The sequence below is a fragment of the Pygoscelis adeliae genome, unplaced genomic scaffold (assembly GCF_000699105.1).
Source record: "Pygoscelis adeliae isolate BGI_AS28 unplaced genomic scaffold, ASM69910v1 Scaffold420, whole genome shotgun sequence".
Taxonomy (NCBI): Eukaryota; Metazoa; Chordata; class Aves; order Sphenisciformes; family Spheniscidae; genus Pygoscelis; species Pygoscelis adeliae.
In genome coordinates this window covers 496914-513253 of record NW_008823871.1, presented here as the reverse complement: position 1 = coordinate 513253, position 16340 = coordinate 496914, and the positions used below count along the sequence as shown (strand labels likewise).

At 44.1% G+C, this 16340-nt stretch overlaps 1 protein-coding gene across 1 annotated transcript; it reads right to left on the bottom strand.

Moving 5' to 3' along the window:
• Nucleotides 1-199: 199 nt before the first annotated feature.
• IVD (isovaleryl-CoA dehydrogenase) lies at nucleotides 200-15032 on the bottom strand. The gene is made up of 12 exons (XM_009333873.1): nucleotides 15027-15032; nucleotides 14356-14445; nucleotides 12350-12401; nucleotides 9391-9560; nucleotides 7832-7925; nucleotides 7218-7354; nucleotides 6082-6178; nucleotides 3413-3506; nucleotides 2120-2201; nucleotides 1618-1722; nucleotides 928-1000; nucleotides 200-785 (listed from the first exon to the last, which is right to left on the bottom strand). The coding sequence occupies exons 1-12, from the start codon at nucleotides 15030-15032 to the stop codon at nucleotides 652-654; spliced, it is 1134 nt and encodes a 377-aa protein (XP_009332148.1). The 3' UTR covers nucleotides 200-651.
• Between the last annotated feature and the right edge of the window lie 1308 nt (nucleotides 15033-16340).

The window sequence follows — 16340 nt, the reverse complement described above, 5'->3', positions numbered from 1 at the left end:
AGGAAAGGAAGTATGCAAAGAAACGTGTTATTTTAACGAGGTTTTAGGAATCATCACCAAAAACACTCATTGTGCACCGATGATGCTTGAGTGGCCATGACAGCCACCCCCATGATGTGGTTGGCGTCGGGTTCCCAAAATGGAAGCTATTAATCCTATCAGAAGGTCACAATGGGAAATTTCACCTTCCAGTGGTACTATGCTAAATGCTAGCTATTTAATGGCACTCAGGTTTTTTTAAAAGAACAAAATTCTTCCCTCATTGTCCATTTTTTTTGGGGGGGAGGGTTGACTTTCTGTGCTCAGTAATGGCTGCCTCTTGTTCCAGGCACACAGCTCACCAGCCTGCTTCGATGGTGATACATCCCCTGGATGAACCTCGGCTCTGTAACGCTGAGAATCAGGATGGTTTATGAACAGGATGAATCAGGATGATCACAAGAAGGGAAAAAACCACTTTTCCTTCCATGCTATGGTCTGATTCATTCTGTCAAAGCCCAGTCCAGCAGCATCTGGTCACAGAGCAGGCAGAAAAGAGTCCACAAGCGATGATCCCAGAATCACAAGCAGGAAGAAAAAGAGTTGTGCGCTCCAGCCTCTATGGTCAAAGGCCTCATGGTGGTCAGGGTGCTGCCTCTCCACTGGTGGACGTTACTTAAAAGTGGCATTAAATGCCCTGCCAATGATAAGTCTGCGCACTTCACTGGTGCCTGCCCCTATCTCATACAGCTTGGCATCACGCAGGAAACGCCCCATCGGATAGTCATTGATGTAGCCGTTCCCACCTGCAACCAAAAAGAAGTCACAAGTCACTTCTTCTCTCTGATTTCAGGGACTGAGGGTGGGATGGGAGAGAGCAGTGCTCTTGCACTGCGCTTGGCTCTCTCCAGCAATCACTCAAAGAAACAACCACTGCCAGTGACTTACCCAGACACTGAATCCCATCCAGAGCCACCTGGGTAGCACACTCTGCTGAATACAGGATCACCCCAGCGCAGTCCTAAAGGAGAGTCACAATGATGACAGAGTCAGCAAAGGTGTCACCCGCCCTTCTCCAATCTCCACGTTGCTCTGACCTTTCCATTGCTCTACAGACATCTACTAACAAGCCTGAAATACTTGATCACAAAGGCACAGGATTCATTCCCCAGGGAGCAAGAAGATGCAGCAGTCTTTCTGTCACTGCAGAACACTTGTGTCAGGTCTGTAAAGGCCACATGAAGACAGAAAAATTAACAGAAAAAAAAGGAGGAGTGCAGCAGGGAAGCTGGTCTCTCACGAATGCACATCATACCCACAGGAGACCAATGTGATTTGATTTGGGACGCAGGGCTCTGTGCTCCAAGTGTTAAACACTTAGTCCCTTCCTTTGATAGAGGTGTGGTGACAGTGCCGGTTGTGGAGATGACAACACCTCACAGTGATTGCTACAGCCCCTTACAATAGCCAGGATATTGTGTTTGGGCTTCCAATAAACACCTACTGATGCTGCTAAATCTGTTGCCTTGTAGAACAAGGCTTTCTTTTTCTTTGGGGGGAAAAAAAGCACTCAGGGCTGTGAGCAAGTCACTTTAACCTCCAGTACAGCAGACACAGTCCAGGTGGAAGCCAGCTCACCTTTGCATTGAAATGGCCCCTGTCACAGGCCTTTGCCACGTTGTAGACATACTGCCGACACGCCATCAGCCGTGTGTACATATCAGCCATTTTGCCCTGCATGAGCTGCACGTCGCAGGAGACGAGAGAAACATTAACGTGAGTGAGGGGAAGATTATTTTCTGCATGAGTACTGGGGATCACCCATTCCCCAAACTATCTCAGAGAAACTAGACAAATGAGAAGACATGGATTCAGCAGACATATATGAGGGCGCTGGAGGTTCTGTCAATTCACAGACTCCCAGATGTCAGCTGCAGTCCCTCACCCACCAACAGTGGCCTCCGGTAAACAGGCTCAGAGATCCTTTCACCTTCTCACCACATCACTACATCACGCAACCCAGCACAAACTCCAGGCAACCTTCTCCATGCAAAGCCCTCCCACGACAGAGCTCTTTGTCTTCTCATTTTTAGAGAGAAAAGCAAGACGACAAAAATCTCTAATTCCTTTTCTGCCTCACCTGGAAGTGGCCAATTTTCTGTCCAAACGCTTCTCTTACATGTAGGTATGGAATTGCGTGGTCAAGAACAGCTTGCATGAGCCTAAGAAAAGCACAGATATGCAGGAAAACAACAGAACTATTAATTAATAATAATTAAACCTTGGAAGCACAATCTAAGGCAAAAAGGTTCTCATACCTAAAATGATATGCTGCTGTCTTCCTATAGCTCCGCTCAAACCATGCTAAGAATAAAATCCAAAGGTCCCATTTTTCTCCCTAGTGCTCTACATATTGCTCATTTGGGACGTCTTGTGGCAAGGTCTTAACTTCTTAATTCAGGGGACTGAGACGAAGAGTTGAAGAGCTTTCTTACAACTGTGGCCAGGACAGTTTGTGCCGCCTTTCACCTCCAGAGACCACCAACTCAAGGAGTACTAGTCAATACCATAAAAAAGCAGAGGCAAGAACAAGAAGGCTGAAAAATCCTCCTTCTGCTTTGTAGAAGATGGTCTTTCCACATCAGGATTAATACAGAGAGACCACTTAGGAGGACAAAAGGACTGTAGGGTAAAAATAATTACTGGGGAGCTTAAGGACTGAATAAATGAAGAACAAACCCTTTACCCAGTCCAGTGGTCCTTCTGTGTGACAGTCTGGGTAGTCGTTTAGATTTTAAGGAATCAGTAATGCAAATGAGCTGGTTATCCCCAGAGTAATACACACTGTAGGGATACACAAGCAAGGCAGATTTACCATCTCTGGAAATGTTTACGTCAAGACTATTATTTTCAAAAGCTTGCTCTGGAGGGTCTGTGGCCTGTGCTACACTGGAAGGCAGAGATTTGCAAACTTTCTTTCTGGCATTGCTTCTATCCCTTGCCCCTCAGAGGCTGTTCCACATAGATGCTTTCAAACTGAAAAAAACTGCATGAGGAGTGGAGAGGTGAGAGGAGCTGAAGGAAAAGGTGGAGCACACGCAGAGCAAGCCGTGGCTGCCTGGGAGGGCCGAGCCGAGTACCCTCCAGCAGGAGTCCATCAGAGCAGCGAGCAGCTACGACATAGCTAGAGCACCCAGCAGCTACAGGATCTCCCTGCTCCCACCTCCTCCGCAGCTTGCTTCCTTCCCACAGCTCTGACCCAGCCACCTCCTCCCAGCCTTTCCTCTCCTCCCAGAAGCTGTCCCAGTATCTCAGCTCTCCATCCAAGATGCATCCTGCTGAGAGCTGCAACCCCAGTTGGAGACCCACTGGGCTAGGAGATCGTGAAGGACCCTTCTGGCCTTACCATCTATAAAAGATGACAAACCCTTACCCCAGTGGCCCACCAGACAGCACGAGTCTCTCCAGGTCCAATCCGCTCATCAGAACGTAGACTCCTTTGCTGACTGTCCCCAACACATTTTCAGCTGCAATCAGCAAAGGAAAGTGATTTACGTATGTGCAAAACTAAGATAGGCTGTTGTCTGAGGGCCTGTGTTCGCTGGGGAGAGGATTCAAACTTTCAGTCCCATTCACCTTTCTTTTTGGCTTGAGGCACAAACATTCAGGATGAGCTAGACAGACACTGAGTCTTGATACATATACTCCCTGCCACTGCAATGTCTTTTCAATCCAGCCAAAGCCAAAAAGGAAGAGGCAGTAAAGGGTTATAAAGTGCATCCTACAATCACTGCTATTCTCTTCCCTATTTTCTGAAGAGTAAGGTGCTCTCCAGAGATCTTGCAGCTCAGCATTTGTACCGACAAGAATAGGAGACTTAATAGCCTGGGAGGACAAATTGGGAGCCCCCTTCACCATCCCATTAGTTTGTATCTAACCCAAACTGACAGCACTACCATCTGATGTCTACTGAGTGTGTATTTGAAATGAATGCAAATCCTGGTCTGATATGCTTGGGTCACCTCTCTGAGCATTCCCGATACAGGAACCGAAGCTTACACAGGCAAGCAGTCAAAGCTCACCACTTATCACACGTCGGAGTGACATATATTAGTCTTCTGAGATTGGAGAATATGAACAGTCATTATCCCCCCTTCTGTGAGAAGGGCTGAACAGAACACTGCAGTTGTTATAAATAAATGTTTTAAAAAGACAAGTATTATTTCTGTGGAAATGGAACAGGAAAATAGCCACATTAGATAATGGGCTGAGAAAAAACCTCAAGAAACTGTTTCACTTTAGGACAATCTAAAGCACGTGCTGATGTTAACAAGTATAAAAAGAAAAGCAGGAACAAAAGGCTCATCTCAGCAAGGCTGTACTCTTACAGCCAGGAGAGAACTTAAAGCCTAACAACTGTGCTTTGTAGATGGACAGAGATTATCCACTGATCACGCCATATAGGAGAACGGACATATACTTCAGGCTTTGATCACAAGAGATCTGAGGGGTGTAATATGCAAAGTGAAAATGAGACAGGACTCGGACACATGCAGATAGTCTCCTGAAATAAATAATCTGTTTTTCAGTGGCAGAAGCTCATGGACTGCATTGTCTCCTGCTTACTGAAAAGCATGTTGACGTAGCGTATGGAGAAGTGCAGCCTCTGCAGGGCCATCATCATGATACTGGAACTAGAAAGAGGAAGAAGAATGAAGCTTGGCTTTCAGTGAAAAAGCTCAAAAGCCCCACAGACAAGTAACAGCAAACATTACTTTGAAGAACAGAACACAAACGCCAGCATCAGTAATAATATAGTGACAAAGCTGTTCATGAGTAATGACATCTCACAGCTAAAAAAAGGACTGAATAGCCTGAACACTTTCCTGTACGTCCAGGGAAAAGGGATGGATAGGTGTGTGGTGGGCTGAAGGACACGCGTGCTGACTGCACAAGGCGGGCAGACCTGCTGGCTGCCTATCACAGCAAAAAAAAAAAAAAAAAAGTTGGGGCTCTGAACGAACTGTTATCAATGTGATGTGACCGAATGAATCCATGGACAACACTTAGTATGAGGAAAACACCAGCTGCTCAGTGGAGCATGGCTGACAGTGAAACCCACGTATTTTGAAGTGGATGGAATTGCAGTGCTAGAGGACACCTTGATCTGAGAGAAAGATCCTGCAGACATATGAAATGGCATTAAACTGGTTCAGCTTCCAAGGCAGAAGATCAGAAGCAGCATTAATGGCCAGAGTGCAAAGTGTGTTAACTTTCAACACTGCAGTGATGTGCTTCTCTGAGTTATCAGAAAATGGAAATCCCGTTACCATGAGAACATGCTGTTCTGTACAGATGATTACCCAGGAGATGATCTGAAGACTGAGGCACCGGCCTTTCTGATTTCAGAGTGGAGGGATCCAATAAAGTTAGAAATGTCAGATTTCAGCTGAAACTCTTCTACTTACTGCAAAGCAGCTTTCAGTGGTGTATGGGGAGCAGGAGAGCTACTTGCTCTGCAGATATGCAATTAGGATTTTTATGAGTTCAGATAAGGCATCTCCTCCACTTGCTATATAGAGGCTGTAATTTTTCTATCGACAAAAATAGCCACTGGAGTAACAAAAACGGCCATTACAGTGGCCCCTGCTGCACTAACTAATGGGGGAAAGGACGTCCATTTTCAGGCTCTGACCCCAAAAGAAATGCTACAGGCAAACCAAAAGTCTGTTGGATAGTCTCCAGTGATTTTGGAGAAAAAAAATCTTCAAGGCAAATAAGCTCTCCTATATACAAGATAATGGAAACAAATAAGTTTCTTTAGAAGCCTCACCTAGGCTTTGCAGAAGCAGCGGTTAAGTTAGGTCCATGAGGGTGAAACAGGAGTGACCTAACAAGGGATGTGCTCATTCACTGCAATCCAGTAGACCGCACTTTTCCAGTTCCACCAGCTCCCTTGCGAGGCTGCCAAAGAGCAGATAACCATCTGCAAAGCCCTCTAGGTCACAGTCTGAACACGCATGTAATTAGTGATCCAATTTATCTGATCAAGAAGGCAGGAAACCACCACATACATACTGCCCTGATTTGAACCCAGCTCACCAGGGATCTTGCAGTCTTCAAAGATCAATTCACAGGTATTAGACCCTCTCATTCCCAGCTTATCGAGCTTCTGGGCTGTGCTGAAACCTGGCATTCCCTGCAAAGTCGAGACAGTAAAAATACATTTCAAATCTCAGTTCTGGCAGACTAAATAAAATCACTAGAGATCTGTGAAATTTCCCTGACCACATGAACATGCATAGGGTACCAAAGGGAGTCAAAGTGAACTGCCCACTCTGGGAACAAGAGCAGGTTTAAGTGCAAGTGCAGAGGAAGCGAATGAGCAGAGACACACGTACATGTGGGGGCACATATGAACTGAGAGCATCTGTTTTCTAATGCACATTAATATTAAATAGATCAATTATTTGGACAGCTGCCAACACTGACTCTCCTAGAGTAAGGGTTGCAAGCTTTGCCAGTAACTGAACTATTCTAGTTGCTAAGTCAGGTTAAGTCCATCAGAAGGTTTACTGATCTCTGAGATTTTATATTTCCAGTACCGTTTATTTTATTACAGCTTCCTGTCTTCCTTGTGGTGACAGAGATGTGCATAGCATAGCCTCAAATAATTAAAAGGGAAGAAAAAACCCAACAGATTCCTGTTTTCCAAGTGCTCCCCGCTGAACAGCCTGTTTCTGCTCCCTTTGACCTGCTCTCCATCCATGTTTGGATCATTTCAGGATTCCAAAGGGGCAGTGCAAGAAAATGGGGGGAAGAAATGAATAGAGCTATTTTAATGTCTTGGCTGAAAAAAAACCCCACAAAGTCAGATAATGGGATAGTAGGACATATTTACAAGGCCTCCAATATCTCTGGCAATTTTTGGCAGCAAACAAGCCCTTTTGTATTAGAATCTTGTCCATTCTCTCCACATTTCTAGCCCAAAAGACTGGCTATATGCTTGGATACCAAAATTCAGGAGTGCCCAGCTGACAGTGCAGTATGCCATGTCACTGGGGCAGAGGACTCATCTCATCGGTTTATAAAATTCAGGCAGGGAGTAGTTTGTCTTTGAGCAAGGGGCTGACAGTTACAGAAAGAACACTAGCTGGGGTTTAAGTGAGCCAGTTAGGGTGAAGGAGTTAGCTTTAAAAACCACACTACAATAAGCTTGTGAGAATTATTAAACCTACCCTCTCCACAATGAACGCAGTTATACCTCGGGAGGCTGGAACAGCATTAATGTCAGTTTTAGCATAAACGATGAGAACATCTGCGTCTGGCCCATTGGTGATCCAAAATTTGTTCCCATTCAAAACAAAGTAGTCTCCTAGAAGCAGAGAGCTGCAATCTGTTAGCTCACAACAGACAACAGAGCAACACCTATATCCTCGCTCCATTTACTTCAAAACAGGCTTCCAAGAATGTTCTTTAAGACCCCCACAAACAGCACGCACAAATCCTTCCCAAGCTCAAGAAAACTCATTTCCTTAATTTCTGGAGTCCAAAGACAGTTTAACAAATGCCTGACGAACTAAGGCACCTAGCACTGATTCCATAATACCACCAACCTCTACCACCATAATCAGAAGTCCGCTTTTAGACCTTCAACCATCCACCCTGTATCTTCACTACCTGGCTTTATCACACATTGAATCTCCTGGGAGGCAGCACAAGCCTGCAAACACAGCCTGGTATACCCAAGACTAAGCACCGCATCTCAGTGGTGTTGGGGAGGTTAGTCAAAATTTACAGGAGACATTATTTACAACGGCTATCTTCCCAGGCAGCACATGACAGGCTTTACCTTTCTTATCTGCTTTCAGCTTCATGGACACAACATCAGATCCAGCATTGGGTTCGCTCATTGCTAAGGCTCCAATGTGCTCCCCGCTGATTAGCTGGAAGAAAAGACAAATATAAGAAAGGGAGGGAGAATACCATTCCCTCTTTAGCCTGCCTTCCATTTTTTTTTTCTGCACTGAATCTCCACAGTAGCTATTCTATGCAAGAACTGCAAACAAGAGCCGCTGTTCCTGGTGGAGTCCTAGCAGGGAGCTCCCTTGTGCTGCTCTGCTGAAGGAACAGAACCAAATCACAGTGGGATGAGAAGGATGACTCAGCTCATGTCTGAGTTAGACGAGTACAGCCCTGCTTATAAAACACCATCTCCAGGAAGGTGCCAAAAGAACCATGCAGGCAGCCATATGCCTTTCACAAGCTCCTTGTTCTGCACTTTATGACTGCCCTTTTACATAAACAAGAGTTGTTAAACACAAAAGGCCAATGAGGGGGATGAAAAGAGATTGCAAAGTTCTTAGCAACGTTCTCATAGCCCGGTCCCCCCACACTCACGCTACAATAGCAGATGGACACCCTCCTTCTGTGCCTGCTCATACCAGGCTCTGGCATAGCTGTTGCTTCCTCTTCGCTGTTCCTTTCATCCTGCCCTTTTCTCCTTGCCTTTTGTTTTCTCCCTGTGTACTTTTATCCGTCTTCTCCTCCTTTTCATCTCTTATTTTTTAAAAAATAGGCTCAATGCTTAAGATACACGTTCAACCAATTCAATCCATCAGCGCATTTCTACAGAAGTCTTCGTGATATGCTCAAAACTAGTTAAGTACCATTAAGTATTCTGTCATGAACCAAGACAACTAAGAACTAAAGTGATCACATATCTCATCTTGAAAGGCAGTGAATGAGGGCATTAAAATACACCTGAGCAGCAATGAGGACAATTCAGGGTTACATATTAACAGGCTGCACAAAGCTTCGAGGAAGCAACACTGTACTTTGCATGTGGTTTAAATAAGGTTTCTTACACTGATCATTTCGCTGATAATTTCAGTAGCTGGGATTCAATGTACTAGTTAAGTTTTTCCAAGCATTTAAATACTGAAATCTGTTTAACATGCGTTTGAGTCACAAACATCGATGCCCCAAATGATGAAGTTTCACATGTAGTTAATATAGCATAGGCAAACCAAGCATTTGGGCAGTGAAAAATGGAGAATATAAAATAGGAAAGCAGTGAGTTTCATTCAAAACTCTCAAAACGATTTGGGAAGTTGGAAGAATATCATCCAGTGTCACCTCAAAGTCTCATTTAGCAACACAGCTCCAGAGAGCTGGACTATGCTGCCTATAGACATGGACCTCGGCACAGGCAGAGGTCAATATGGATTAATAGGACAAAAATTAACAAGCTAGAGAAGGGCAAGTTTGGCAAGTACAGTATTTCCTAAAGGTTGGGTGACTGAAATCAGCTAGTGCTTAAAATGCTACACGCCGTGAAAGACACTCATCCTTGCACGCAGCCAAAACCCAAATGCTTTCCAGCTTCGCCCCCCTCTTCCAGCCACATACCTTGGGCAAGTACTTGTTTTTCTGGGCATCATTGCCGTTACGCACTAGCTGGTTGATACAAAGGTTTGAGTGGGCACCGTAACTAAGCCCAACAGCTGCTGATGCACGAGAAATTTCCTCCATCACCAGCACGTGGTCCAGATACCCCAAAGCAGATCCACCGTATTCCACTGAAAAGAGAAGAGGAACCTCACGTTAACCACCATGGAGTGTATCGCACATGCACAAGATCCCAGGGTCAGGCTCAGTCCTGAATGAGATCTAAGACACTTACAAGAGAGCTTCTGTTTTGACTGACACTGTACCTGAGCTGGGCACCTCTGGCTTTCCCCACCCTCTCTGAATTTCAGTTTTCTTATCTTAAAGGCACAGTGATGTTACTTCTTCAGCATAATCAATAATTTACTTTTACAGCATAGTTTTATACATATAACATGCATAAGGACACATCTGAAACATGCTACTGACACTTGCACAATAGCGAGTCCTTCTCCTCAGTCATCCTTAAATGCAACCTTAATGTTATCACAAAGATTAAATCAAAGTGGCAACCTGTATTAGGTGAGGGGACAAAGGAACACAGGCAGAGTTTGTAAAGTCCACACATTTGCCATAACAAGGACCCCTAAACAAGTGAGGAATCCTCAAACTGCTCAAAAAGTGGGGCACTAGGGACTTTTCTATGCCCATAAATGTGCAGGAGACCAACATTTTGATGGGTGGCCGATTTGGAATGAGAAAGATCCGCAAATGTAACTGCTGTGATTCAACAGTGGCAAGAATGTGGATTTCAAGAGAGGATGAGGTGAGACAGAGCAGCATGACCATCGTAACTGGGAATCTAGCGAGGCACACTGAGCTGAGTCTAAAACTGGTGGCTAAGATGAAAGGCACACAGTAGAACAGGGAGAGAGAGAAGGCAGGGAAAAAGAGAAGGCTGAGAAATGCATAATGGCCTTGAGCAGCTGACAGCCTACATAAATATATACATATATATACCTACACGCACATTTATATACACACAAATACAGTCACATCCCGAAGTAAAAGCTTCGTTCTACAGGCAAGAAGCAAGTGATTGTACTGCTAAGAGAAGAACTAAAACAGGAGGACATAAACACTGTGAATGGGTCAGGGAGGTAATCTGGGAGCACTCACTCGTCATCAACATGAACGCTGTAAGCAAGCAGCAACAACGGTAAGAGCAAATACGTTTGTATGCTCAGAGCGACCAAAGAGCTGAGTGCACAACCGGGACTCAGAGAGGGCCACGGCCCCTATCTCGTCAAATTAACACAACAGCCACTGGTGTTAGATGCAGCCTTTCCTCCCATGTCACTCATTCCCACTCCTGTCTTTATCTGCAGGGCTCTCTATCCTCTGAAATCACCTCCCTACTACAAACCAGAGTTTGGCGTTTTACTGTCAATATCCTGAAAGATGGGTTTAGCAATTTCTCATATATGCCAAAAGGAGAGAGTTTTCTATTCATTCCTATAGAATGGACGGGTTTGGCGCTATCGCCTCAAGAAAGGAAAGGTAACTGCCTGCTGTAAGCAGTACTGGCCCATGATTGCCTTGTACTGCAAGAGGTACAAGAAAATAACCCTGCCAGACAACTCCTCATATAATACAAACCATAGCGTGAGTTAGTGATGCTGCCCTTTCAAAATTACTCTTTATGTACAACATGCCTGTATTGTCGTTCCACGGTAGCTACATATTTGCATTTCTTAACTTAGCTCTTTATAAAATAAATGGAAAATTACATCAAACCAACATAGTTTTCTTAGTTTTAAAAAGAAAACAAAAAGCACTGTTATTTAAAATGCTCCCTTAATAGACTTGATCCACTGGTGCCGAAATATGGCATTTAATTGAGCATATGCCCTCATAAGATTTTACATCCTAAATCCTAGTCTCCACCTCCTACAACAAAACCAATGCCAATAAAGAAACCGCACATAGCTATACAATCAAAAATGAGGCAAAAAATTCTGAGCATAGGAGAGTTTTAGAGGCAAATCTTCGAGGAAATCAAAAAGGACAGGACTCATGAGGGGATGGCTTATTTATAGTGTGGGAAACTGCTGTAAGCCTCAGGCACAACATCAAAGAAGAAAGAAGGTAAGAGTGAGAAAAAACAGGAGCAGCAGTAAATTGGGAAGAGTAAAAGAGAAAGAAAGCAGAAATACAGACTCTTTCAAGCAGACTCAGTGCCACTGAAAGAAATGCAGAGGCATTATTTCAACACATTGCTATTCAGCTTGCTTCTGCAGAAGCCTTTGCACACGCACATCTAGAAACACAGACTTTACGATGGGGAAATAAAGGCCCCATTGGCTGCTTTTCTCCACTAAGGGCTTCTCCTCATTACACTGTGTTAGTGCATTCAGCATGACCATAGCAGCCTCAGTAATCTATAACATTAATCAAAACACTTTTCAACCAACCTGGACAAGGCTGAATAAGATTTACCCTGATTTTTTCTGACTGGTTGGATGTGGTCAGCTCTCCATTAGTTATCACAGCTTTTCACAGCATTGTTTTATACCCTCTAACTTCTCCTATTAGAGATGGATGTTTGTTCTAGGATACTTTTATCTATAGCTCTCGTTCTTCAAAACTTGCAGCAAACGCTTCATATTAGAGAAGCGCAAACACGTTTGAGTTGCATATGTTATATCTGGAGAAACCATTTCTGAACAGTACCTTTAAATTGTAAAAGGCATTTTGTAATCATCCAGAAGTCTAACAAGGAAAAAGGATTCTGATTCACCGAAGAATAAAAAAAGTTGCCAGAGAGAGTTTTTAAAAAACAGGAGGATAGGAGCTTCTGGACAAAAAGGATGTCACATCACAGACAAGGCTGTCATGAACTGGAAAGGGTGAGTTTAAGTAGCCTCTCATTTGTTTGAAGAATCACCCACCAGAAGGTAAAAGGTGGGAACAGACTTACCAGGAGCTGTGATCCCCAGGACACCCAGTTCCCCAAGTTTCTTCCAAAACTCCTACAAATACAGAACAAGCAATCAGTCCAGACTCGCAGTCAGGGCATCAGCACAAGAAGTTTTCCCAGGTAGCTCACCGGACACATCAGTTTATCTTATTCTTGTGATATCTCAGAGATAAAGACATCAATACCTACTCCTCCTGCAGCAGCAGGTCCATCCTTTGGACTAAGAACCCACACAAACTTAAGGACGTTAGTTACGCTACACATGGGAGTAGTCTGTTGGATTCAGTGAAAATTCACAAGCCTAAATGTAATTCTGGAAGGACGGGTCCTAAGATTTAACTCATTGCCCAGTTTAAGGAGAATTTTGATGAATTAAAACCTCCCATTAATTTCAAAAACTGCACTTTTAGGCTTTCATATGCTATCTCTTGCTAAAGAGATGTTAGGATGTTATGACTTAAATTTATGCTTGTCTTTTATCTCATGCATCCTTGTCACTGTGCTTTGGCAGCACTGTGTAGGCCTATCAGCCTGTGGTTACCGCAAACAGCGGTTAGCATAAGCTATCCATGACTGAAACCCTGGAAATACTTAGAAGAGTTGCTATTAGCTGGCAATTGAACTCTTCTAGTAAAACAGAAACTGGTAAGTAAAGCCAAGGAGGCCTCCTTGGGAGAGATTAAAAAATGGGAATGTTACAGCTGGGGCAGACAGAGGTGCTGCCCACCTTGCGGGCGGTACCAGACAAGTTATAAAAGGTGACCACAACAGAGAATTTGTGAACACTTTGGACTCGTGAAGCTAAGGGAGCCGAATCCACAAGGGCCGCTCAAGTACATAACTTGTAGGTTTTCAAGACTGCCAGGACACCGGACACACATGGGGACTGGATAGCACTACTGAGTTTTGCATAGTTGGACACCTATGCTACAAAGTTCACCTGCTAGAGGACAAGCTGTCCTCCTTGACTGCCGACTCCTCCATTTGCCTGTCACCCAGATTTGTCCCTCTGGCACCACCACCGCTCAAGTGACAGCCACATGATTCGAGGCACAGAGCTGCTGCCTGACTTGAGACATACACATCAGCTGTGTCTGGCACACGGCATCACAGAGTAAGAGGGAAGCCGTGACGTAATGCAGCAGCAGAGGGTGTCACCAATGAGGACCGCACATATGCTGGAAGGGCCGTCTCTTTGCTGCTGCTTCAGAGTGCAGCCTCTCCTCCACTACGTGATGGACACACAGGTGAACGCTTGTCACATGGCCTCAGCATCCAGCGATAAGATAATTATCAGTGAATAGTCTCCAGAGACTTCAAAAAGTATTACGCAATAGCTCTGGATGACATCTGGTGCGCCAGACTAAATTTATACACTTAACTTCAAAGCTGCACATATATCCCTGAAAATGTCAACATCAGAGCTCTGGGAAATCCTAGCAGATGTTCTGAGCTTTTTAAGTCTTGTGGAGCTTATGAAAACCAATAGTTAGATCTCTCAGTTTCATCAATCAAACCATCCTGTTGCACAGAATTTGTTGTTTTTATTAGGAAGGCAAGTTTCAGCCCGACAGTCAAACAACTCTACATTTCAGCATTTGCGCACAATATTTCCACAACAAATTTGAGAGGAAACTCAGATGTCCGAGAAAGGGTCCTAGCTAGGAGAATACAAAGCACGTATTAGAGGAGTCTGAATAGAGCCAAGCAGAAATACCACGATGAGAATCCAAACAAGCCCATTACCAATCCATCTTTTTGGGTGGTTGTTTTTTTTTTTTCTCAATTGCATGCTGGCTGGGTTCTGCCCCAGGTTGCTGAAGTTGTTAACAAAAGATAAAACAGGAAATCAAAAAATTGTTTACTCTATGGCTTTCAAGTTTGAAAAGTTAATGCATATGTTCCTGTGGTGCGGACTGGGATTCTTTGTCTGCACTAACGTGCAGATCAAAGCACAGACAGGCTTTCACTACCATCTATTTTAAATGCACACATGAAATACTTACCCGCATGCCTTTGAATTCATTTTCCTGGTCAATCTGTTGGGCCTTTGGAGCCAAATGCTCTTGACAGAACTTTGTCATGGTCTGCCTAAGCTGGGAAGAGAGGTGAGGAGAAACACATACGTTACATCTCATCGATATATTGTTGTCCTCGTCCTCTTCCCCAGGATGCTGCCAACATTCCCCTGCCAGGCGACTCCGGGATCCCAAACCCAGAAGCAGAAGACCATAAAGAAGTTGATGTTTCAGGTTACTGGCTGAAAGACCGTATGAAAGGCCCTTTAGTCTTTTAAAGAGAAGATACTGATATACTTAAGTTCCTCTCAGCATTTAACCTTAACAGTCTTACCCCAACATGAGAGAATGCTGCTTAACTACCGCCTGCACTAGGGCTTCCGGGGATGGTTTTGGTCGGGAAACTTTGAAAGCTGATGAACAGAGCTTACGATGTATTATCCCCATCCAGTAGCTGCTTACGGTTTCATTTCATTATATGCAGATGCCTGTAATAAGCATGCATACTAATTAAAATGTGTTAGTGTATCAAACTGGAACTACATTAGCTATCCTACTATTTTCTTCAGAGGGAAAATTTGATAGAGTCAGGTATGCTCGTTGTTCCAAGTGTTAAAATCTCAAAATCTTTTTCTAAATTTTAAAATCTGAGTACTTACATACATGTATTCTGCAGAAGTCTATAGGCATACTAAAAAATATATACAATATCTTTCTAAGTGTTTTTAATATAAAGATTTTAAAAACTTTGTCTAGATATTATGGTAGAGCTTAATAATACCATTTTTTCCTTTCGGATCTTTATTCCTACAAATCAATGCTGGTTAAGGAACAGTCTTAGGGACTGAAAGCCGCTGCTGTACAACCAGAACCTGTAGAAGGGGCACAAGCGACAAACCAAAATCTGCCCAGGCTCCTCTGCTCTTCTCTCAACCCCACAACCAAAGCAGCCTCTTTTTTACAATTAAAAAGACACGCTAGTTTCCATGGCTACCCAGACCTTGGATTCCAGTACCACCAAACAAGTTACCCCCCCGTTGATTTTTTAATTATTTTTTTAAAAAGTTTTTAAACATTAGATATGTTTCCATTGTTACAAAGTGGACAGCAGGAAACTTGAGCATAAAGCTTAAGCTTTTTTTTTTCTTTTAAAACCATAATTAAAAAAAAGTCTTAATCAATTAGAGACTGAGGGATAGACTCAGACAGACATCCCTGATACTCTAAGCCTGTTTATAAGTTACAGTGCTGTTAATTCACAGCCTCACTAGCATTACTGAAGATTTATTTCTGATGGTTTTCAGCTTTTCCACCAGATAGATATGAACTACAAGAATATTTTCCTCCTTTTACAGCTGCTGAATGTAGAAGCACAAAGAAACATCAAGTTAATTCGAGCTGATAAGGCTATAAACCATAAACACAAACCTGCTAAAGAATAATTCTGTAGTAAAAAAGAAGCGAGAAGGAGTAAGGTTATTTTGGACGTCGTATGCTCGCACCGTCACAATTATCTAGAAGGCAGGGCTATAGCTCCAGACCCGCGGAGCACCAAGGAAGAGTTTCCTGGGCAGAAGCCTGCCTGGACCAGCCCTTTGGAGACACTACCTTTGGCCCCACGCCCTGGGGCAGCAGGGAGCGAGTGCTGCAGCGGAACACGGGAGAAAAGAGTAAAGCTAAGAACTATTATCCTAGAACTTCAGTCCCTCACTGGGCAAGAGAACAAGCTGGGAGAGCTGCAACGCTTCTTTTGAGAGGATGCGACCAGACCCCATTCATTTGTTTCTTCGGCGACCGTATTTCTGATCAAACAGGCCCAACGGGAATGCGGTGGGCTTTTTTTTAACGCAATGCTCCGTCGTGTGGCGTTTGGTCGTGACGAGGCGCCTTCCCCCGAGGAGGAAAAGCCAGAACCAGCCGGGACTGCCTTCGGCTGGGCGCCGGGCGATCGCCCCCCGCAGCTCCCGGGGAAG